The following is a 22802-nucleotide window of genomic DNA, read 5'->3' as shown; positions in this document are numbered from 1 at the left end:
AAATTGTATTTTTGAAAAAAAAATTCAAGAATATATAGCACATAAATGAAAAAAGAATAGATTGTACTTCTGCAACCTGAAAAAACATATTTTTCAACAAAAAACTCTTTAAATATTTCAATACTACTGCTACAAAAGACTGAATTCCTATGCAAAACATTTCTATAGCCTCCCCAGCTTAGCAATTATATAAGTTTGATATATAATAATTCCAGTATCCACTCAATAAAAGACTAAGCATATTATAACAAGCATGGTAGTTACTAGATTATTTATTTAAACAAAGGATAAGTAGATATTACTATCCATTCTCCATGCCTCCATGGATGAAGAATGAATATTTTAAGTTGATAAGCAGTAATTAATCCTAGTTACAATACAAAGCATGCATATAAGCTGATACATAACATACTTAAGAGTATTATCAAGTACTTGCATCTCAAAGTAAACTTAAGTTCAGCTGAAGTAGGAGAGGATGGAGATCTAGAGAGAGGAGAGAGGGAGAGAGAGTGATGAAGTTGACCAGAGAGTCCTAACCATGGTTGATCAAGATGTCAGAAGAAAATAACCCAAGAGTGTCAAAATATCTCTCAAGGGTTACTTTTGGATGCATTTGTAAAAAGTACCACACCCATTAGTGGACCTTTTACATGTTTGTTAAACCTAGCTAGCTAAATGCAAAGTGAAAATTTTGAAAAAAAAGACACAAAATCCCACCTATTATTGTGGTGATTTTGGCTATAACTCCCATAGTTTAGCCAAGCTGAATTTACAAATTATACACATAATTAAAATGCAGTGGTTAATGAAAAATCAATCATTTCTCCTTACCTTAAAGAGAGATGAAAGTTTTTGTTGGCATTAGAGAATTTTAAAAAGGCTAAAAAAAACTTTAGTAGGAAAAAAACAGACTAGTCACAGTTTTTTAAAAATCTTAAGACCAGAGAGTTGAAATTAACACAAGACAAAAACTGGGGACATCCCATGTGCCCAGTAGTTGACTCAACTAGCTACTACTATGATCAGTTTTGGAAAAAAGAAGGAAAAATATTTGAAAATCAGCCAATAGAAGAACAACATTTTGAACTTTGAAGTACTTGACCTATCATTTCACTTGATGGTGATGTTGATCAAACATGATTTTAAAAACAGGGCTGTATTGTGAATTTAGCCAATCCTTGGCCGAATCATGTCTAGTGTTAAATTTCCTAGCCTTTCCAAGGCCAAGAGTTGAAGTTAGTGATACTGGAACCAAATTGGCTGTTTAGCCCAAGTTGGTGAAATGCACATGCACATATGCTTTTTGTTTCTCTTGGAGGAAAACCTTATTCCTATGAAGAGAAGCCATGAAGGAGAAGTTTGTTTTTTCTCCGAAATTTGAGGTAACCCCTATGGGGGGTTTTCATATTTGTGGGAAGGCCTGTATGCCATTCATCATGAGCCTCCTTGGAGAGAGATAAAGAGGGAGAGAGAATGAAAATGGGAGAGAGAGACGGAGGGAGAACCATGGTTAAGGCCAAAGGTCTTGCATGTTTGTTCAGAAATGCATGAGCTTCTGAAGATAAAAGTGAAGTAGGGTGCAGGAGTACGTAACGGATGATGAATCTCTTAATGATGAGGAACTGGTGCTGGGAGAGCCACTGTCACGCCTGTGGCACAGCAAAACAAACTGTCAAAGATATTAGTGTTTATTTATCATACGATTTTGCTAAAGAATACATATATATGAGTTCATTTCGATACATATGAGTCGTGTACACACTCAGTAGATCCAACGCACACTTGTTATTTGTGTACACACAGAAAATGACAACACTCTGGGGGCTCTTTATGATAGCAGAAGCTAGCAACAATCTATGTGTGTAGTCATGGTAAAGCCCGTCTCTATGCATGCATAGCCAGTGGCCTTTCTATTGAATTCTTGCGTCCCTCAGATTTATTTTAAAGCCTTTAAAGGCCCTAGGTAAATGTCAATCTCTTCAGCGTACATTAAGGGTTCGAACGTGCCAATTACAAGGAAAATCCACGTGGAAGGATGATGTTGTGGTGTTATAACATGACCATATATTCTAAGAGCAGTGCTACGTCCACAAAATTGGATACATAATTTTCACGAGATGACATGACAATTAAGGTGGGTGAAACATATTCTATACTATAATCACTTGAGCAAGAAAGGTTTAGAAGTACAAACCTGATTGCATTCCGGGAGTAGTTGCGAGAGACATAGGAGCACCATAATGGTGTGGATATCCGGCAGCAGCTGAGTTGAGTGCCGAATACTGATAGAGCTGATGGTGCGGGTACTGAACGCCGTAGCTTTGGCCCCCGGTGTAGCCGGTACCTCCTCCTGTAGTTCCCTCACCGAAGTTCAGATAGGGGTAGAAAGCCGCCGCCGCTGCAGCTGCCCCGGTGATCATTCCACCGCCCCCTCCTCCGTACATAGGATATTGAGCAGCTGCTCCTCCATACACACCATAGTAATTCTGCACCATACATCAAAATACAAATGTATAAAAAGTAAAGTAAATAAAAGAAATTATAAGGTTTTTTAATTAATTAAATATAATTGTGTACAAACCGTGGGATAAGTGTAATCGGCCGAGTATGGTGAGTACCTGGACGTAAAACAATCAAAAAAAAATCAAATAAAAAAAAGTTTATTGATAAAGCTATGCATCTTTACGATTTTAGCTGGACGATACTGTGGGAATACTATAATATTGTGTAGTGAAATGAATGCGCCTGCAGTGAGATCATGTGAAGGCATGAATAAATTATGTGATAATACAGTAATTCGAAGTAGTCAAGGATACGACTGTGTTTATTTATTTATTTATAGATAGAAGATGAATGGCGTGATCAGGTAGCACATGATTAAAGGATCAACTTTTGCATAAGTTAAAAAATGGTCCTCATTTCTGCAGTTTGACCAGTGTCAGACACAGTCCAGACTTCACAAGACTAATGTAGATACATTTGTGTATGTATATTGAGTCGACGCCTGAGATTTTTGGTTACATGGACAGTGTGAGTGTACTAGGTCATGAAATCTGTACTATATTCCCTCGAGGCTGAAGCACCTTCAAAACTTGAATGTACTGAATTTTAAATCATACTCAATGTGACATTTATTCAAGAAACCCGTATACATAGATGTAAATGATGAGTAACTAAGCTGGCATGCGCATGTAAGTAAAGTTGAAGTGTGACGAGTACGGTAGTGTGTGTAATGCGCTTGCAATGCACATGTAGGGCTAGCTCAGAGAGAGAGAGAGAGGGAGAGGGGGAGAGAGAGGGAGAGGGAGAGGGGGGGAGAGAGAGGGAGAGAGAGAGAGAGACCCATAAAGGTTGTAAGGGATGCCTTGTGGAATGGCATAATGAGGGTAGGTTGTTGCAGAAGGAAAAGCACCTCCCATTCCACTTTGAAACCCTGTCGCCTGGAAACTGCTCATCACCCTCAAGTTCCTGCCTCCACCTGCTCATCATAATGTTCATTCTCTCATCTTTACATTACACATACATTACATACACATACACTCTATGATACATATGATATACACATGCAGACATACGATACCCCTCACATATATAAAACTATTCTACACTTGTTATTTGATCTACTATCCAGCACTGACGATAAAGATAGAGTGAAGGAGACACATTGTGCTAATCTGGAAGCCAAAATCTGACAATTACATGTTTAGTTAAGAAAAGAAAAAGGGGGGCTTCATTTCTATTCATTTACAGTATAAATGAGCTGTCATGCTTTTGTATAACATATCTTCCAAGCATATTTGTGGTTGTAAAGCTAATGGCCTACCACTCCCTCATTCATTACAACCAAACCTATACACACAATGCAATTCATTTCATGTTTCTTCACTAATTACATCTTAATCACAAGAATATTCATCCTAATCCGTATTCTTCATATTAAACACCTGAATATATATAAAGTTAAAGTATGTGATCCAATGGGGAATTCATTTCAAATTTTACAGGAACTACACGCAACATGTAAAGATTAATAAGCTATGGCCTTTGCAGTGAAACACAAGTTATGTACTATATATATAAGGTTTGGTGGTAGATCTATTTAATATAGATCAAGAAGGTCCTTAACAACAAACTGTCTGTTAATGACAATTAACCTAATAATCAACCAACAATAATGAAATACTTACCATGTTTGGGAGTGGAGGGCTTGGATCTCTGCACACCAAGAGAAGCCAGATTGCAATTAGCTCTCCTTCCATCAATCACAGGTGCAGCATCCACACAAGCTCTCATGGCTGCATCCGGTTCTCGAAAAGTTACCTAATTTAGAAATAATAATCATCACTCAACCACTGATCAACCATCCATCCAAACAAACTCAAAGTATCAAAAATTCTATACATTAAAGCTTCTGTATCATCAGATCTTACATTTTTTTAAGATCCCTTGTCAAAAAACAAAGAAAAATTCAGCATAAGTATAGAAAAATTAGAGAATGAGAGGGAGCATACAAAGCCATAGCCTTTGGATCTTCCAGTAGTCTTATCAGTAATAACAACAGCTTCCAAGATGTCACCAAACTGCTCAAAATACTTCTTCATAGTTTCCTTCTGTGTTTCCCAAGCCAAACCTCCAACAAACACTTTAGTGTAAGTTGTGTCTCCAAACTGTCCTGCTAAATTTGCTGGAGTCATCTTGCTTGTTTTTCCCTTGAAATTAACACACTCAAAAACTATGTACCCTAAATATATAAGATATATACCAACTTGAAGCTTATTTGGTAGATATATATATAGTGGTCCTATATTATAGCAGCTAGGTGAAAGGAACAGTAGATGACAATAGATATGGATAAATAGGTTTTGTGAGTATATTTCTAAGTTCACCAAATTTAGATGACAAGGGGGTTTATGATGAATTAAGAGGATGGTGTGGATGATCAGACAAGAGGGTCAGAGATCCAGGGAGGCCAAAATTTTATGATTCTCAATAATAAAGATTTTATTTGTAGAGAGGTGAGATGAGAGAGAGAGATTGGAGGGAAGAGAAAGCAAAAAAGTAAAAAGAAGAAGAAAGGACTTGAATTATATACACAACCGCCCCCACTTGTTTACAATTTCGAAGCTCAATTGCCTCACTTGCCTGAGGATGCGTGCTTACAGAAGCTTTGCTCAATATACAGCTAATCATTTGAGTACATTTTAATTCGTCTTTTTCTTTTTAGGTTGCTTTAATCTGCAATTGATTTTATGTTTATTCATTATCAGCTGCGCCAAATAATAATTTAAATAAGTTTTTTAATTTATTATATATTGAGAGTATAATATTTTATTATTTTTACATAATATTTTTAATATATTTATTTAAATTATACTCTATCATTTAAATATAAAAATTTCTATATTATAATATTTTAATAATATTATATCTTTTCAGATAAATATAGTTTATTAAATATACATACTCATATGAGAATATAATTTAATTTGCTTTGTTTAAGAGATTCATAATTTAACTGAAATACATATTAGAAAGCTTTTGTTTTAGTAATGATAGAACTTTAATGTTTGAATATAAAAATTCTAGGAGTGAACTTAATGAAAAATATTAAATTGAAAATAGACTTTTCAAGCAACCCTATAAATCTAAAGAATAGTTGTAACAATAAAAGAAACTAAAAAATACAAATTAACTAATATCTCCTTTATTGAGACATATCTTTTAGTTAAAACTGAAGAAAAATATTTCTCAAATGGACGATTGTTTAAGAATAAGTATACAAATTTTCTAACAAGAAAAATTTACAATTGACCTAATAGTAAAATGGGAAAAAAGCAGCTGATAATGATAAGAGGAGAGAAGAGACCAGGAACAAAGCAAAGAATATGGAGTTATAAGAGAATAAAGAAAGGTAGCAGTAGATACACGCGCTGTAATGAGGGTGAGCCTAGAATGAGTTGTATTATTATGTCCCTCACAGGGACATTGCTTTCCAGTATTTTAGAGTAAAAAAATAGAATGCGCGAACGACTTCTATTCAATAACCATCGTTCTTTGCACTAATAACAGAATTACCAAGATTGCCTCTGTGGGCTTGTACGGAGTACACAGTGGCAGAAACGGAACGGAATCATTCGTCTTTATCAACAGTCAAAGTCAAAGCCACACAGGGCCGTAGAAAGCTTGTCCTCCTGTTTATCCTATGTGTGCCAAGCACGACGCCAGGTCACTAATATATGCTGCTCCCTCCCATTTTATAGTCTCTTCTCTCAATTTATAGATCCTTTTTGAAATTTTTTTTTTCTCCAAACATATGTGCCTCTCTTCTTTCAATATAAATTTATCTATTAATTGTGACTGAAACTCAACATTAATCTTATTTTCCAATGCACTAAATCCCTATATTTATTGTGATTTTTTGAAACTCAACTATATTCTTACTTATCAATACACTAAATAATGATACATGATTTTTTCTTAGTGTTTATTCCAAAATGGACTTATAAATTGAGACGGAGGGAGTAATGTATAAACATATGTTGGCAAGAGTTTTATACTTATATTATAAATTTAATTACTTTCCTTTCTTTATATTAATTACATTTTTAAGAGTTTTAAACTTATATTATAAATATTTATTGAAACAAATACTAAAAGAATAATCAATTTAATTACTTTTCTTTCTTTACACTGCATCCGTTTTTTTAGTTGTCACTTTTACTTTTTGCACGTAATTTAATATGATTAAAAAACATACTTTCACCCGTTATTTTCAAAATTTTCTTATATCTTTATTCATAAAAAAATTTCTAATTACGCCATGAGAAGTTACAAAGTTTTGTTGTTACTTCGATCTTCACATATCGGGGTAAAGTGTAATAATTAGATTAGCCCTCTATTTTGTAACATAATCGACCTAATTTCAACTCATACATGCATCTTATTCGAACGTTGAACAACAAAAATGGGCTTCTGAGAACTTTGGATGCTGCTAAGTGCTAACCACACTCATTACTCGGTTGGTTTGACCTCCTTATAATGTCTTTTCACTCGATTAAAAATATGAAAATTCTCTATTATTATTTTGATTACATAGAGACTAGATTTGAGAGAATGTAGTAATGTAACACAGCACGTGAATTGAGATTTTTAAATCGACTTTTCACATTTATTTCCACAATCGCATGTATAAAATGCTCTCCATTGGCATGAAATGCTCCACATTGGCATCATTCATGCAACAGAACCAGCTATGCTCTTCTAGAACTAATATGCAACTTTTCCATGACTCTTTTACCTTGCTCTCAAAATTTATTGATTTTTGAAGTTCGGCCAGAATCGTGCTTATTTTTTCCGACTAGCCGGATCCAGCTTTAGGAGCTTATCTTTCAAAACAGCCCGACTCCGGTCCCGATTTGAATGATCTAATGTAGGCTTCAGGCGAATGGCGATATTAAGGAATATGCAAAATGGTAATACAGAAGAATAAAATGAATGTAAGGATGAATTGAGCAATGAGATTATAAGAGCACACCAAAAAAGGTGTTAGGTATATGATCTGGCAGCTAAACTTAAGAATAGCAGCTGTATCCAACTTCTTTTTCCAACAAGATTTAAACGACACACACACATAATGTCTCACCTCCTGTAACTGACTAGTTACACATGCACCTGTTTCTGTTGTTGCAGACACTGCCTTCATGATTATTCTTTACTTTACAATTCACTCACCACTTCTAAGTTTTCTGCCTGTGGCCTTCTAATCAAATTCAGTAATTTTACAACTACACTATGTTGACAAGTCCACGAAAGCCAACGCAACAAGCTCCACATCGACACCCTGCTTAGACATGGACGAACAATCTCAAAACATATACATAAATCCAGGCAAGACATCTTAATCAAGAAGCGAAAGATAGTACCCATCTTTACACATTCTAAAAAGTTACTTCCTACAGGATAAGCATAGGCAGTCTGCAATCAGTCATAAGATACCATATTAAAAGGTACTCTAGCATTGTTACACTTAGGTAAGGATAATTACAGGAGCTAATGAGAACATTGAACAAAATCATAATAATGTCAGAGTATTCACTGAGGGCAGCTTATCTCAACTGACAATCTCATTGCCTTGCTACAACAACTCCTCATGGTAAAGGTGAAGTCCAAGGCCAAAACGTGCACAAGCTCGGCGAAATGCCATCCCTTCTGCTTTCTGCACAGGATCTCCATACCCTCCTGCCTCGTTTAAAGATGCAGTCCCAGTGGATTCTCGAAATATCTGGTAAAAATAAGGAAGAGATGAATGGAAAACAAAGTTAGTTCCCAACTATCAAATCTATGGTTAATGATTTAAACAAACGGGTACCAACCAAGGGACCAAATATGATAGCAAGGTACAGTTGCAATTTTCTCATCTTCTACAACAAGAATACTCACCAGTGAGAACTTCTGATAGTAATCAACCAGTGCAATAATACTAGCAAATCTTTTCACATCTATTTTCTCATTTATATATTGCATATAGCATTTACCAACATTATACCCCTGATCAATCTCTGTGTTGGGTCAACAATATGACCAGATTTATGGATGCAATGATCCTACATGATACCTAACTTCAGAACAGATCACCGTCCTCTCTTAATTCCTTTGTAAACAGTTTTTGTGTATTATAATGTTTTGTAACGTTACTTCTAAATAAGAGTTTATGTAAAAAGGTAATTCATTTCTCATCAGGTACTAACTGCTGCTCTAATCCTTAGACAAGAATCTAAAGGCAAGTTGCATGTTTATTTGATAGAGAAATTAGATTACTAGAGAAGTTATTAATGTTGGCAAAGTCTTTAGAAGTTTGTGCAGATATTACACATTTACACTCAAAATTCTATAAAGTTGAAAGTTTGGCCAACAAAGCAAGGCTCAACCCCCCCCCCCCCCCCCCCCCCCCCTCCCCCGGGCCAAAGGTCTTGGGCTCAAATCCTCACCCCTCCCCTTTCCCACATACTTGAGAATTTAATGCATTAAAATACATGCAACATCCAAAAAAAACTGGTAAACAACGCCTGCCTTCAGAACTACAAAATTCCTCGCAACTTGAAAATATCATCCTACGTCACAAGTAATGATCCCTAAATTACAAAGGTCATAAGTTCGTCTATACAGGTTTTGGACAATAGTGAAGTGTGACAAATTCTAATACTTTAAGCTTGGAGTACAACTTGATTACAATTAATGTGCATAATAAATCAGTGTCCACTTATTAAGGTTTAGCAAAAAACAGATTTAGTGTTAATAGCAACTAATGCTTAATATGGGGACCTGCAACACAAACAGGAAGCTTTGATCCTGTTCTAATTCAACGTCAACTACAATACTTCAACATTTTAAATTTTATATAATCTTAAATTCTTGATTCATTATAGATTTTATAAAATAATGTCCATAACCTATAATTTGATTTAAAATTTAATTATAAAAGTCAAATTCACCACACTAAATTAAAAGAAGATGATTTAAAATTTAATTATATAAGTCAATTCACCAAACTGAATTAAAAGAAGGAACATGTAATAAGTCTTCCATGCCCTTTGATCTTTGTTATATATGTGTGATTTTTTTACAATGTGTGCATCACTCCAATGAACAAAGTACACAGTGCACACCAGAAGACAGTGTTTATTGGATACAATTAAGCATTGATATTACCTCTGCGTCAGTCCCATAGAGTGTGACCCTGTAAACAACGGATACAGACTTTCCATCAGCAGAATAAGTTATGTTCCGTACCTCACCAGACCATTCTGCAATAAGCAATGATATGAAACATAGTAATCAATAACACCCTAACTGGATCGTGATTAAATATGCATACATACAGTAACATATAGGTTTGATGACATACCAGGAGCATGCAAGTTCAGAATCCTATTTACAATATGCCTGCAAAATATATTAAAGAGATCCACTTTAGTGTCCAAGCAAACTTATTTGTCACTTCGAACAAAACTATAACAGAAATACAGATTCAGGGATCCTAACATGACAACTTCAATCAAACTTGAATATAGCCAATACAATAGTGAGCAATCATCAGGCTACATAAATATATGAATCCTGTTTCTTTTCAGCAAAATCACAGTCATGCAAAAGAGCACTTAAAGTCTCTTATAACCGAAAACACAGTTAGAGTCTATTCAGGGGTGCTGTTAAAACTTGATGTGTTGTTAGAAAAAATGCTGTTGAAAAGAGTGCTGTTGTGGAAATCAGACAAATGTTTGGTAGGTTTTTTTATATTTGCATATTTTGAGTTATAATATAAAAAAAATTAATGTTTTGGTGAGGTTTAATAATGAAAATCGAAGACAGCTTGCCGCAAAAGCTTAAAAACAACTTTTTCCAACAGAATGGCGCTTTTCTTAAATCCAGCTTTTGAGCAAAAAGGTGCTGTTCAGAAAAACCGCTTTTAGATTTACCAAATGGTTTTCACTGACTTTTCAGGAAAAAGCTATTTTTGTTGTCTACAAAATCAATACCAAACAGAGCCTTAGACCCCAAGTTTGCACTTGAGCTTTGGGAGGACCATAGGCTTTTGACTTCTAACAGTTGTGGAATTTATCATATATAACAGTTTTTGACGGGTACTAAATGGCATGATCTAAATTCTTAATTCATTGTCTTAGTAATGTTAACAATAACCTACTCCCATTGTTAACTGTTATCATTTTGTTAATTTTAACCATATTGAGTTGTTCATCTCAGGACAAACAGGATCCAGTTGCATCCCTCGATACAAGAGTATGGTACATAAACAATATATACATCTGCTCAAGAAGATGACAGTAACAACTATGTATGCCACCAAAATTTGAGTGGTTCTATTTGACAATTCTCAGTAGCATTGACCATAATACTTGCTTCAAGTATCGCACGAACTTATGTTCACAATAATTTCCTCATAAACCTCCTTGTCCACTTCTCATTTTCATACCAACACTCGTAATAATAGCTTGTGTTTATAACCAACAGCACATAAACAGCCAACTCACTATGTCTAGACATAATTATTTATTACGGTGAGTAGTTTCTGCCAAGGGCACTTACTACTGAGCCTCATGATCCTATCTTACAATAGAACATGCGAGAACTTGTTCAGAATAATAAGATTGTCATACCTCAGTTGAGCCCCGTCACCAACAAAAGATGGATACGAAACCAAATTCTCTAGCTCAAATAACATAAAAGGACCCAACAATCAGTGGCGGAGGGAGATAGGTGCAGGTGGGGGCACTGGACCCCACTAGGTTTTATAGTTTTTTAATATATTTATATATAATATATATACATACAAAAATATAGCAGTTGATTTTGGTAAAAGGGGCTTTCTTTTTAGTCTTTAGAACCGAGAACTTGGCTCTCGGGACAAAAACACAAAACAGGGAGGGAGTCTGGGAGATTGAGAGTGGAGTCCTGGGGAGATTCATAATCACTGATCAGTGGCCGCATCATCCAATCTTCTTCTATCCAATCTTCTTCTAGGCTTTATAAACTATTATCTACTATAATGTCTTAGAAAAATATTTTGCCCCCCTAAAATTTATGGCTGGCTCCGCCACTGCCAACAATGTAGTAAATTCTAGCAATTCACAACTCGAGATACCACAAGTCAGAAGCTCAGATATGTGTCCTAAAACGATGTACATAAAACAAACATCATAGCTCAGGCTAGCTCAGCTAAACCACCACAAGAACCCTACTCTGCACTAAGCTCAATTCAAAAAATCCACCGTTCACAAATCATAAAATCCCAAAAGTAAACCGAACCCACAACTTCAATTTCACAAAATAAACAACCCAGATTTTTAAAATTTAAGAAAACTGCAAACACAGGAAAACAAACAAAATCACAAGCCAAAAGTAGAATAAATGAAATGTAAACACAGATATAAATATACCATGGGATGTATTTAACAGAGAATCCATTAGACTCAGTGCGAAGTTTAACAAGAGAATCAGGGACTCTCTTGTTGATCTCTTTAAGAATTTCTGACAGTGGTCTGCTTATTCCTGATGTCGGAACGACGTCGTTATAGTCCGGTAACTCCACTTCTGGTTTCTCTTCTTTCACCCTTTTCCCGGCAAAAGTCCGGCAAATAATATGGTTGAACGGCAACGGCGACACTGTTTTGACGGCGGCGCTTGATTTCATTACAAAACGAAACGCCATCTCTTTTTCTCTTTCTTTTCCTGCTTAAACCCCTCGCGTTTTTAAGGGGTTTTAAGACAATTCTTTGCCTGTCTGGGTTAAGTTTACGAAAAAATCCAGCTTCATAAAAATTGAATTAAGATTTTTTTTAAACGAAATTATGATTGTTATTCATTATTTTTTTTAAAACAACCGTTTGTCTGTTCAATCTTAGAGCATCTCCAAGAGGCTCTTCATTTAAGCTCCTAACTTGAGATTTGAGTAGGGAGAGGAAAAATGTTGCTCCAATAGACTCTTAAGTGGCTCTTAAGTGGCTCTTAAATCATTAAGAGCCTCTTGTTTCTCTCTCCTCTCTCCTCAAAGTTAAGAGCCAACACATGGCTCCTAACTTATTTTTTCACAATAAAAAAATCTTTCCCTCCAATTCACCACAATCTTTCCATCTCTTTTGTTATAGTGGAGCCCAATATATGAATAAAATATGAAATAGAGAAGAGATGTAGAGAGTATTGTTGGAGTTTACACTCTTAACTTTGTCCTAAATTACTAAGAGCCATATTTTTTATATTATATTTAGGAGCCAACAAGGAGGCTCTTGGAGATGCTCTTATGCGCAAGTTGCAAGTTACACTATGTTATCCGGGAAAAATAATCTTTGAATGATAAAGTTTTTTTTTTTTTTTTGAAATCTTTGAATGATAAAGTTTTTTTTTTTTTTTGAGAATCTTTGAATGATAAAGTTGTTTCACTTTCTGTAAATGAGGAAGCGTACGAGTGGATATATATTTTTTTCTACATGATTTGAAGTAAAACACTCTAGAATTTATTTTGGATCGATATTGTAAAATTACATGATACGGAACAAGCCTGTATATTAATGTTTACAGAAATGCGAAAATTGAACAGCTAGATCATAAGATCCACAACCATGCTTCCTAAACCAACCTAAAGAGCACTTAAATTTTTGATACATACGATCTGAGATCCAGAATTACCATACACCAACAATTTTTTTAGTTCCTTGTCAAATCTTTGCATCGCGCAAGCAGGCAAGCACATGGGTGCTACAATCTCATCCTCATTCCCATCTTTTTTCCTAATCCTCAAGAAATAGTTTCCAGTTCCAGGCACAGGATCAACCTCGGAATAAGCCATTCCACCATAAACCGGTTTCCCCCACCCGTAATCCGTGTCCCATAATCCAAGCTGAGTCAGATCATCCACAATGTAAGTCCACTCAGTTGATATCGGAGCTCGGCCTTTCATGACAGTGAGGTCAATAAACGATCTCACATATTCCTCTGTCACATTTGCTTTCGCATTCATCACTAATTCCAGCGCATATCCTATTGGCTTGTTGCACAACTCTTCGACTGTCGATATAACACCGGGAAGTACAAATACATTCCCATAGTATCCGACTGGGATGCAAGATTTGAGCCTTGAGCGTGCATTAACCGCAAATACTAAACGCACCTTTTGTTCGGGGTGTAAGGCGAGAGCAATGGTTCGGTTTCGCCATATACATGCCGCTAGTAAGTCAAATGTGGAGCATTTGGCGAGGTGTGGTGGGACATGATTACGGAGGACAGATATATTTGTCGAGTTGAAAAAGAAAGAACGGTATACCATCTCCGAATCAGGACTATGATTAGTAGTCACGTTGACACGGGTCGTGAGGTGAGTGAATTCGTGATGAGTACATGTCGGTTGTGGGGGATTTCTAACATTCAGTAACTCTCGCTTCCATATAGGAAAAACAGATGGAGAAGTTCTGCCCCTTGCGATTTCGCCCAGTGCTGTCAAAAACTGGGACATGCCGAATGCATCACAGATGTTATGGGTGAATTTTATAGCAAATATGAATCCGCCGCGTAAGAGACGAGTGACCTACATTTTTCAGCACCACAGATGTGTGTTAAGTTTTGATTAAAATGGACTCGTTTTTATACTTTATAAATTAATAGTTCCGATTAAAACATCATATCTCAATTATCCTGTCATTTTGTGCAAAATTTTGTACCCAATTTTATGTACATAGTACTTGTCGGAATGGAATATGATTTGTGAGTGTACTAGTGTACGGTACCTGTATAAACATCAAAGGACTATTAACAATTTCTTGAGAGCCATGCTGATGATCATAAAGCAGCTGATCCATGCAAGGGAAAGGAGGGTAAAGAGGAAACTCTTCAGCCCTCACATCTGCTTCTGCCGCCACAAACACCACCCCTTGTCCGCTACAATCCACCGTCAGTTTGCGATCAGGTCCTTCCCTCAGCCGGCCCGCGAATGGATAATAGAAAACAAGAGTTTTAGCTAAAGCCTCTCTCATAGCCTTTACCGGATCATCATTTTCCATGCAAGGACTTTTAGCGTATATTTGAACGCCTGATAGCTTGTATCGAAGACCTTCTCTGTCGTCCAAGTCGGACAGTGGTTTCTGATCATTCGGAGTTGGCTTTGCCGGAGTTATGAGCTCTGCTGGTTTTCTTTTAACTCGAAAAGATAGCTTTGTGTCCATTTGTTAATTTCGTCTGTGGATCGAGTGTCCGTGGGTGATGCAAACAATAATACTAGGTTCAGTTTAGACTGAAATATATAAAGCAAAAATGGCAATGGCTTAAACATTTACTTTTTACTTTTATGCTAAAATCTGATAGATTCATGAATCATGAGTCATAGTTTTTGCATAAGTGATTTAATTAGTGTTTGTTGACTCATTTCTTATGTTGTGTTGTGGTCACTTGACACTCTGGTTAAACATGATGCAAACACAAATCGTTCTGCATACTGGCCCATGTACCTTTTCAATCCTAAGCTTTCCAAAACTTTTTCTACCACTATTAACGGGATTTTGTATCTTAATTATGAGTTAAACATGGTAAATAATTGGCCTAATCATAGTTATAACAAATTTAAATTCTCATCATTACTTAGATTTTATAGCATATGAAACAATTCAAGATAAAAAGAAGCTTTACTGCATAGATGGATTGCCTAGAATCTACCGATACATCATCAACAGCTTCGATTCAATGTTTTAAGCTCCTTGTTAAGATGGCCACTATGATACCCACAAATCATTTCATTGTAGCATTTGCATGTATTTTTACGGCAACTCTGTACTACGTTTTGGAGTTTCATTTGTGTGAAGTTCTGTTTCAAGGCGGCTCTCTCGTCACTCTAACCTATAATCCAGAGTCCCATGTTTATAGAAATGTTGTATCCAAGTGTAGCATTCTTCACGGCAGGTATATCAAAAAAATTTCCCTTCAGGTAAATTAAATAGAGTGAAAAATTATGGTAGAGGGACTATGTATGAAGTGTATAATGCATGCATGATCTTAATGTTGATGTGTTTAGATACTGTGCAACCCCGTGGCTTTCGAGTCCGCACTTGCAGACTATGCTTCTGGAGTTTGTGGCTAAGCCTCCTGAATTTAGCTACAAAAGGTAGTCTCTTCTGCAATAATTAAGATGCTATTATGTTCTCATAAACAAATATATTACTTTGACATGGTACTCCACTTGAATTCTTTTCAATCCCAGAGAAATCTTCCTTTCTTCTGATGGTGGGACTTTTGCTTTGGATTGGCTAATGAGTTCTGATGGTAATCTAAACATAGCGCGTAATTACTTGCATTTTGCATTGGTATATAGGTAGAAATATTTAACTTCTGCATGTATACTCATCTACTTCACTCATTAGATTCTGCAATTATAAATGTTTGGAGTGTGTATAGTCTCTTTAATTGAATTCTATAATCACAATTTTTGTTTTGTTAAATTACCGGATTGAGCATAGTTGCATAGGCATTCTGTTTTTATATTTCAATCTTCTTCTTTTTTGTCTTGCTGCAGTTTTACATTCTGAAAATGAGAATGACATACTCTGGAATAAAGGTACAACTCCGACAGTATTAGTTATTCCAGGCTTGACAAGCGACTCTACTGCTGCTGTAAGTTATAAATGCAAACATTAGACTTTATATACATAGATAGGGAGTACAAATTGTAAACTAATGAGGTTCAATACTGATTTACCTTAATAAGTATCGTCTGAGGAGTCTCCAGAGTCTAGGACTAAGATAGTTGAAGTGGATATTTCAAGTGTTTGATAACCATGCTCTTCTATATCTACTAAATGTAACACTATTTTGGAGTGTTCATTGGCTTTTAAGTTGGTCACTGTAGTGATTCAGTCCTTGGCTGATCTGTAATCCAAGTTTCTCTTCGACTTCTAATCAAGTAGATTTTATGCATCCAGAGAGGTCTCATTTAGTAATCACTACTGCAGTACATGTGGACATTATAGCATTTATGCTTTGTTGTATCACAGAAGTTTTTATATCCAAAGTCTAAGATCATGCCTTGCTTTAAAATTAGTCCAACAGCGAAGACCCCCTGCTTATTCTTGATCCATTCTTCTAACCTTTGATATAGCTTATATTCTTAGACAAACATTATCTACTAATATTACATAAGGCGGAATAAGTCTCATGCACACGTTTTCATTTCAATAGGGAATTTTGTAACAGTTTGTTTCATTTATATCTCTTAAACATGGGATTACTTCTTTTTGCAAACCATATTGCAGTATATACGACATCTAGTCCATACTACAGCTATACGAGGATGGAATGCTGTGGTTTGTAATCACCGGGGAATGGCTGGTGTTCCATTCACAGTAAGTGCTTTCCATTTACTTAAGCATAAAGATTCGTAAACTTAAGAAAGGGAACATCAAAACCTACAAGAGTCGGTCACTAATGTACTTGATTTTGTTTAATGGAAACTGTTGTCTTAAATTATGTCAGTCAGATCGTGCTTACAATTCTGGATGGACAACAGATGTGCGTGATGTTATAGACCATCTCCATCACAAATACCCGGAGGTTCCATTATTTGCTGTGGGGACTAGTATTGGTGCCAACATTCTGGTAGCACTTTGTTTGTTGATTCTGTATTTGGTCTTATCCGATATAATGTAAATCTTGTTGTAATATGCACTCATAATTGTATTTAGCAATTAGCATATCATCTTTTGATTATTTACAATTGACAAGAATCTGTTTGAAATCAATTGTGTTAGGTAAAGTATCTTGGAGAATACGGGGAAACTGTTCCTCTTGCAGGTGCTGCTGCTATATGCTCTCCTTGGGACCTGCTGGTAGGTGTTCTTTTTACGGAACATTCTTCTGGTAATCTCATTCTGCTATACAGAATGAGATAAACAGAGTGATCTGAATACCAAAGGTTACTAATCTTCTATCACCTGTACTCAGATTGGTTCAAGATATATAGCTCGGACACTCATACAGAACCTTTATGGCATTATTCTTACCATGGGCCTTAAGAGTTATGCAAAATCGTATGTTTCAGTACCTATAAAGAGTTACATAGATAAGATTCAGGCCACGCAGTTTTATTTTGTATCGTTAAATATTATTACTAAAGAATTCTCATTGCAGAAATCAAACTCACTTCACGCGCCTTGCTGATTGGGAAGGTATCATGAAGGTTAGCATTTATGAACTAAGAACATGCTCTAAATGTTTTTCAAGTGCGTATATAAAATGAAAATCATAGGTTCTGTCATTGCCTCCAGTTAATGGAAGTTTGAGAACCTGGTATTCTTTTCTAACCTGTGCAGGATGAAGGCACAAAAAAATTTGTATGAAAAATGTTACCTTATCGACTAACTTTTTTCTTTGTTTACTGTGTCGTGCTTTTGAAGTCTCGACATATGCCAGAGTTTGACAAAGCTGTGACTTGTGCCATGGAAAATTTTGAGGTATTAATCCCTCGTGTATCTAATAACCGACTTACTCAATGACTGAGTTAACTTCTGAAGACAATTTCTTTCCAAAGACTGCAGATGCATTCTACAGGTGGTGTAGTTCTGCTGCTTATACAAGAGATGTGGCAGTCCCACTACTATCTATAAGTTCTTTGGACGATCCTGTTTGCACAGTGGAAGCAATCCCATGGCACGAATGCAGGTTAGGATGTTTTCAGTTGTGTGATTAATTACGACTTACTTCCTCAACATGCATTATCTGCAATCAATTTCAACACAGAGCTCATACTTCTCTGTCTTGACAGAGCAAATAAAAACATCGTTTTTGCAACAACAAAGCACGGTGGACATCTTGGTTTTTTTGAAGGCATAAGAGCACCTAGCTTATGGTAAGAACTATATTATGCTCACTTAATTACTCTAAACCGTGTTATAACCAATCTTGCATTATGCTAGAAATTGTTCCACTTAACTTTACCTCTGATTCCCAGTACTTACTGTATTCTGAGACAAATTTCATATTCATTCCTTAATATTTTCTATATCGAGCACCTGCTGTCACTTCCTTCTTGTATTCCAGGTGGGTGCGTGCAGTGAACGAATTTCTCAGTGTTCTACATTCGACCTCTATGCAGAGACATAACAAGGTGATAGTCATGTCCAGAAGCAATACTAGGTAAGATTGAGATTCCCAGAGAAACCGAAATTAGCAAAGATCTAAATACCACTTGTAAGCACAACAAGAAGACGCGAAGACCAAGTATATTGTTACAGCAGAAGTAACATATAATCTACAATAATGTTTGTGAAAACTATTTCACAGTTTATTTACATATTAATTGTCACCATTTGTACAGCCGTCGAGGCGAAAAAGATCAAGGGCTTCACCAGCCTGCTGGTTTGTCGAGACACGAAGCTTTCTGTAATCTTCAAAAGTGAAAGGCGCATACAGACGCGGATGTGCAGAATCGACTAGTTCTGCCGGAGCTTCCACAGGCTCGTTAGGACCCCATAGGAAAGCAGCAATCGAATATCTTAAATTTCCTTCCTTGCATTGCACTCTATGCTTCACATTGCAAAATCTCCCGTTACTCCATGCCTTGCAGCAACAAAAATTAACAAATTAACATTCCTCGTCACATTATCAAGGAAAATATTACTTAAACATAAGAAAATGTGAATGTAATGATAGGTCCACGGAAACGGATACACAAACATGTACAGAATAACGTGGATTCTACTATCTGTTAACTATGACTCACCGCAGCTGCATCTCCGAGATTGACGACAAGTGTGCCGGGGCAAGGATCCACAGGCACGAAGATGCCGGACTTGTCCATCACCTCGAGGCCACCAACGCCGTCGTCGTCTTGAAGTATGGTGATGAAGCCGGAATCAGTATGCATTTGTACCCCACGGGATCCGACAGTGGCTTGAGCAAAATTATATTTGTTAATGCGGAATTGGTAAGGCCATCCTTGTATTGTAAAACCAGATATTCCCAGTCCATCAGCCAGTTTTCCAGTTATATCCGCAAACAACTCACGTACGGCTTCAACATACTTGATTATGGTAGCTCTGGATTGATGTTTTCTTAGAATCAGTTGCGCCGTAAACAGTAGTAATAGTAAATTAATATTAACGTGTGATTTACACAGGAATTGAATTCTCTCTTAAAATGCCAGCTTTTATTTTTACCTTCTAAATAAATCAGCAGTAGTTTATTGACATACCATTTGGGTAAAAACGGTATAAATCAGTCTCTTGACTTATAATGCACAATATATAAGTTGGAAATCTTAACATTTTTTAATGATTTATTTTTTATTTTGAAATTTGATTATACAAATATACTGAAGATTATTTAAATTTTTTTAATATTTTATTATTATATTAATGAGTTTAATATACAATTAATTATAACTATAAAAAAAGATTAACCAAACATATAAATTTAAAATCATTTTTTCACTTACAAATGACTTCTCACTTGATTAAACACCTTTTTTTTGAACTAACTCACTTGGTCCTCCTCCTTATATTGCAATAATTGTCTGTAAGGATCGGTTTTCACAAATGATCTTCATTGCTGAACTAAATACGTGTAACCATAAGAAAGTTAATAAATAATTAAGTTTACCTATCAGTTTTAATAAAAAACAATGGTTTCAATTATAGTTCGACACGTCTCAGAAAAAAATATTCAAAGTAGCGAACTATATATATACGGTGATTGAGATAAACGAAGTAAGTTTAAGAAAAGCGGGTGGAAGACGAGACCTATAACCATCTATTGATGACAGACGGGAAACTTGCCCCAGTGGCTACGTATCTGCTCCCTCGCTAACATTTTGAGTATGATAGAGATTTCTTCATCTATTCTGTTTAGCTACTTGTCAACCACGCCAAAACATGTTTCCATTGAAATTGACTTGAATAAGATCCAATTGCATTCATTTCTTACAATTGATTTTATCATAAGCAAGACACAACACTGTATATATATGTTTCATTTATCATCAACAAAATACGAGTATATTCAAACATATATTCAAAATTTATATTTTCATTTAAATATATTTAGGTCTATATATTCAAGTTTTATAGAGTTGCATGTCAATTTTTATATTTTGTAAATTTTTATTGACATGCATGTATATTATAATTACAAGAAACTACAATAAGAAAATCTCTCAAGTGAATTTCGATTCATCAAACACATCAACAGTTATGAGGCATGAGGGAGTTTCGAGAAACTATGCATGAACAGTTAATTATAGAATAGCCGGAATCTGACTCGAAATTACAGTAGAAACTCTTTAAATTAATAATCGGTAAATTAATAAACTCTTTAAAATAATAAATATTTCCGGTCCCGACTTGGGCCAGTGTAAAAAATTAAAAAACTCGATAAAATAATAAGATAATAATTTTTTGGGAGATCCCTTTATAATTTTCGGTCCCAAGAAAATTATAAATTAATAATTCATAGAAAATGAAAAAATATATATTATATTTTATTAAAAAATGATTCAATAGTCTTCTGTTTTCCTTTTAGATTTCTCAATACCTTTTAGATACTTTTTAGATGACAAGCCGTCTTGTGAGATATGGTTTGTATACTCTAAGATATTATGTAATTTATATAAGCCAAACTCGTTTAAAAATATATTGAACACATTTTTTCTTCTTGTTTACATTTGTTGTATAATACTTCAGGAGTCATTATTGATTTCCAAAACATATGAACACAATAATTACTAATTTACGTTGAGTCCTAAAATTCGCTGCAACCTAGTCCTAAGAGGTATAGACTAATTTGTCTTTTTGTTTAGTATATTAATTTGTATACAACATGTTTTTTTGTTTGGTAAGTACAGTATAATCGGTTAAAAATCTTTAAATTAATAATTATTAATTTATCGATAAATTAATAACTCTCTAAATTAATAAACTTTTCCGGTCCCGACATTATTAATTTATAAAGTTTTTACTGTAGTTGTTTTTTTGTAGTGCTTTAATTATCTTGATCTGATGAGGCATAATTAATTTCAATACAAAATTTGATTAATAGTTAATATATGAAATATAGTTAATTCTTGATTTAGCAAATAGGAAAAGAAAGAGTGACGGGAATTAATTAACCAATAAAGATATATTGAATCAATCATGAGAAATATCTGTAAAAATAGTTAGACTATCAGATGCAATTAAGGATGTACCTTTGATGATGAGATGCATTTAGTTTAGAGCAAAAGTCATGAACGTCCTTGGGGGATGAAACAAAAAGACCGAATGCTTCGTAAAGAGGGTTGTTTTGAGAAGGGGCCATGTAACCTCTGTCAACAATGTTATCAACATTTCGAAGCTTTATTTCCTGTGGAAGTTCGAATAGCGAGCGAACCACACATTTCATCTCGGACATGAGGGAGTCCGGGAGAGTTTTTTGATAGTTGATTACTCTGAAACACCCCCAGTCTTGACATGCTCGAATGAGTTTTGATGATTGTGCTGGGAAATCATGGAGGTCAATCACAGGTATGGTGCAATTGATCAACATTTCTGGTTGTTGAGACAAAGATAAATAGTGAAAGCGTACGAGAGTTTTATTTATAAGCTACGCTTGCGACCGACACTATGAGGGCGTTTGCACAAACGGTTGTGCTTCTAACTTATAAATCCAGAAATCGGATTTAAAAGCCCAGCCAAACACCCCATGAATGAGTGACGGCTCAAAGTTTAAACATTATGTCCTACCTAGCTACGGTTGACACGTAAAAACGTGTCATATATGCTCATGCAAACTAAGGACCACGGGTTGATTATTTCAAATCATGGCCAACTCGAAAACGAGAACGAAAGAGAATTTAAACATCTTACGGCTCTTCGACAATGATTTTCATTTTAAGGTACAATTTATCATTGAAATTTGATGGAACTCATGTTAATTCAGCCAACGCCGGCCATCCATATCATATTTATCACATCTTCGATGGGATCTCCAATTTTTCATATTGTGTCATCCGAAACGAACCCAACATTATTCATATATATGGGGGACTGTTCGATTAACTGAATATCAAATTGAAATAACTAAGATATATGATCATCCAATCGACCAATCCTCATTAATTTTACGAGTCAATCGAACTTAAATTAATAATAAACATGCTATAGTATTCTTTTATCAGATATCATCGTTTTTCTTTTTCAGCATACGAGAATATGCATGAATTTTTATGAAGTTATAAGATCATTTCCAATTATGTAAAATTCTTAGTCAAAATGATTAAT

General features: G+C 35.3%; 5 protein-coding genes across 6 annotated transcripts; 1 reads left to right on the top strand and 4 right to left on the bottom strand.

The window, feature by feature from the left end:
- Window positions 1-217: 217 nt before the first annotated feature.
- Window positions 218-5060, bottom strand: LOC108218862 (uncharacterized). Of its 2 annotated transcripts, none has more exons than XM_017392004.2 (6): window positions 4512-5060; window positions 4188-4320; window positions 3343-3478; window positions 2582-2618; window positions 2195-2486; window positions 218-1669 (listed from the first exon to the last, which is right to left on the bottom strand). In XM_017392004.2, exons 1-6 carry the CDS (start codon window positions 4692-4694, stop codon window positions 1644-1646), a joined length of 807 nt encoding a protein of 268 aa, XP_017247493.1. In that variant the 5' UTR covers window positions 4695-5060; the 3' UTR covers window positions 218-1643. The 2 variants fall into 2 exon arrangements, with proteins under 2 accessions (XP_017247493.1, XP_017247492.1); XM_017392003.2 differs by having other exon boundaries at window positions 218-1649.
- A 2814-nt stretch (window positions 5061-7874) lies between these two features.
- Window positions 7875-12343, bottom strand: LOC108216583 (DNA repair RAD52-like protein 1, mitochondrial). The gene is made up of 4 exons (XM_017389378.2): window positions 11955-12343; window positions 9905-9942; window positions 9709-9803; window positions 7875-8281 (listed from the first exon to the last, which is right to left on the bottom strand). Exons 1-4 carry the CDS (start codon window positions 12224-12226, stop codon window positions 8135-8137), a joined length of 552 nt encoding a protein of 183 aa, XP_017244867.1. The 5' UTR covers window positions 12227-12343; the 3' UTR covers window positions 7875-8134.
- A 568-nt stretch (window positions 12344-12911) lies between these two features.
- LOC108217383 (benzyl alcohol O-benzoyltransferase) lies at window positions 12912-15019 on the bottom strand. Its single transcript, XM_017390218.2, has 2 exons — window positions 14295-15019; window positions 12912-14095 (listed from the first exon to the last, which is right to left on the bottom strand). Exons 1-2 carry the CDS (start codon window positions 14727-14729, stop codon window positions 13151-13153), a joined length of 1380 nt encoding a protein of 459 aa, XP_017245707.1. The 5' UTR covers window positions 14730-15019; the 3' UTR covers window positions 12912-13150.
- Window positions 14919-18714, top strand: LOC108216170 (uncharacterized). Its single transcript, XM_017388860.2, has 13 exons — window positions 14919-15459; window positions 15572-15661; window positions 15758-15819; window positions 16070-16167; window positions 16806-16895; window positions 17026-17148; window positions 17301-17378; window positions 17494-17579; window positions 17680-17728; window positions 17946-18002; window positions 18080-18210; window positions 18314-18397; window positions 18589-18714. Exons 1-13 carry the CDS (start codon window positions 15197-15199, stop codon window positions 18686-18688), a joined length of 1311 nt encoding a protein of 436 aa, XP_017244349.1. The 5' UTR covers window positions 14919-15196; the 3' UTR covers window positions 18689-18714.
- Window positions 18697-22220, bottom strand: LOC108216169 (2-oxoglutarate-dependent dioxygenase DAO). The gene is made up of 3 exons (XM_017388857.2): window positions 21731-22220; window positions 19271-19586; window positions 18697-19107 (listed from the first exon to the last, which is right to left on the bottom strand). The coding sequence occupies exons 1-3, from the start codon at window positions 22066-22068 to the stop codon at window positions 18844-18846; spliced, it is 918 nt and encodes a 305-aa protein (XP_017244346.1). The 5' UTR covers window positions 22069-22220; the 3' UTR covers window positions 18697-18843.
- Window positions 22221-22802: the final 582 nt, after the last annotated feature.

Source organism: Daucus carota, chromosome 4 (assembly GCF_001625215.2).
Source record: "Daucus carota subsp. sativus chromosome 4, DH1 v3.0, whole genome shotgun sequence".
Lineage (NCBI taxonomy): Eukaryota > Viridiplantae > Streptophyta > Magnoliopsida > Apiales > Apiaceae > Daucus > Daucus carota.
This window is presented reverse-complemented; position numbering and strand designations above follow the sequence as displayed.

Coding starts and splice junctions, on each gene's coding strand:
- LOC108218862 (XM_017392003.2), bottom strand. CDS start 4,694: ATGACTCCAGCAAATTTAGCAGGACAGTTTGGAGACACAACTTACACT. Junction 2,487..2,581: donor CCGATTACACTTATCCCACG/GTTTGTACACAA, acceptor TGTATGGTGCAG/AATTACTATGGTGTGTATGG. Junction 1,650..2,194: donor TACTCCCGGAATGCAATCAG/GTTTGTACTTCT, acceptor GCTGTGCCACAG/GCGTGACAGTGGCTCTCCCA.
- LOC108216583 (XM_017389378.2), bottom strand. CDS start 12,226: ATGGCGTTTCGTTTTGTAATGAAATCAAGCGCCGCCGTCAAAACAGTG. Junction 9,943..11,954: donor TCTGTTAAATACATCCCATG/GTATATTTATAT, acceptor TATATTTTGCAG/GCATATTGTAAATAGGATTC. Junction 8,282..9,708: donor TCTATGGGACTGACGCAGAG/GTAATATCAATG, acceptor TATTTTTACCAG/ATATTTCGAGAATCCACTGG.
- LOC108217383 (XM_017390218.2), bottom strand. CDS start 14,729: ATGGACACAAAGCTATCTTTTCGAGTTAAAAGAAAACCAGCAGAGCTC. Junction 14,096..14,294: donor GTCCTTTGATGTTTATACAG/GTACCGTACACT, acceptor TGAAAAATGTAG/GTCACTCGTCTCTTACGCGG.
- LOC108216170 (XM_017388860.2), top strand. CDS start 15,197: ATGGATTGCCTAGAATCTACCGATACATCATCAACAGCTTCGATTCAA. Junction 15,460..15,571: donor TGTAGCATTCTTCACGGCAG/GTATATCAAAAA, acceptor TGATGTGTTTAG/ATACTGTGCAACCCCGTGGC. Junction 18,211..18,313: donor ATCCCATGGCACGAATGCAG/GTTAGGATGTTT, acceptor CTGTCTTGACAG/AGCAAATAAAAACATCGTTT.
- LOC108216169 (XM_017388857.2), bottom strand. CDS start 22,068: ATGTTGATCAATTGCACCATACCTGTGATTGACCTCCATGATTTCCCA. Junction 19,587..21,730: donor AATGCATCTCATCATCAAAG/GTACATCCTTAA, acceptor ACATCAATCCAG/AGCTACCATAATCAAGTATG. Junction 19,108..19,270: donor ATCTCGGAGATGCAGCTGCG/GTGAGTCATAGT, acceptor TGTTGCTGCAAG/GCATGGAGTAACGGGAGATT.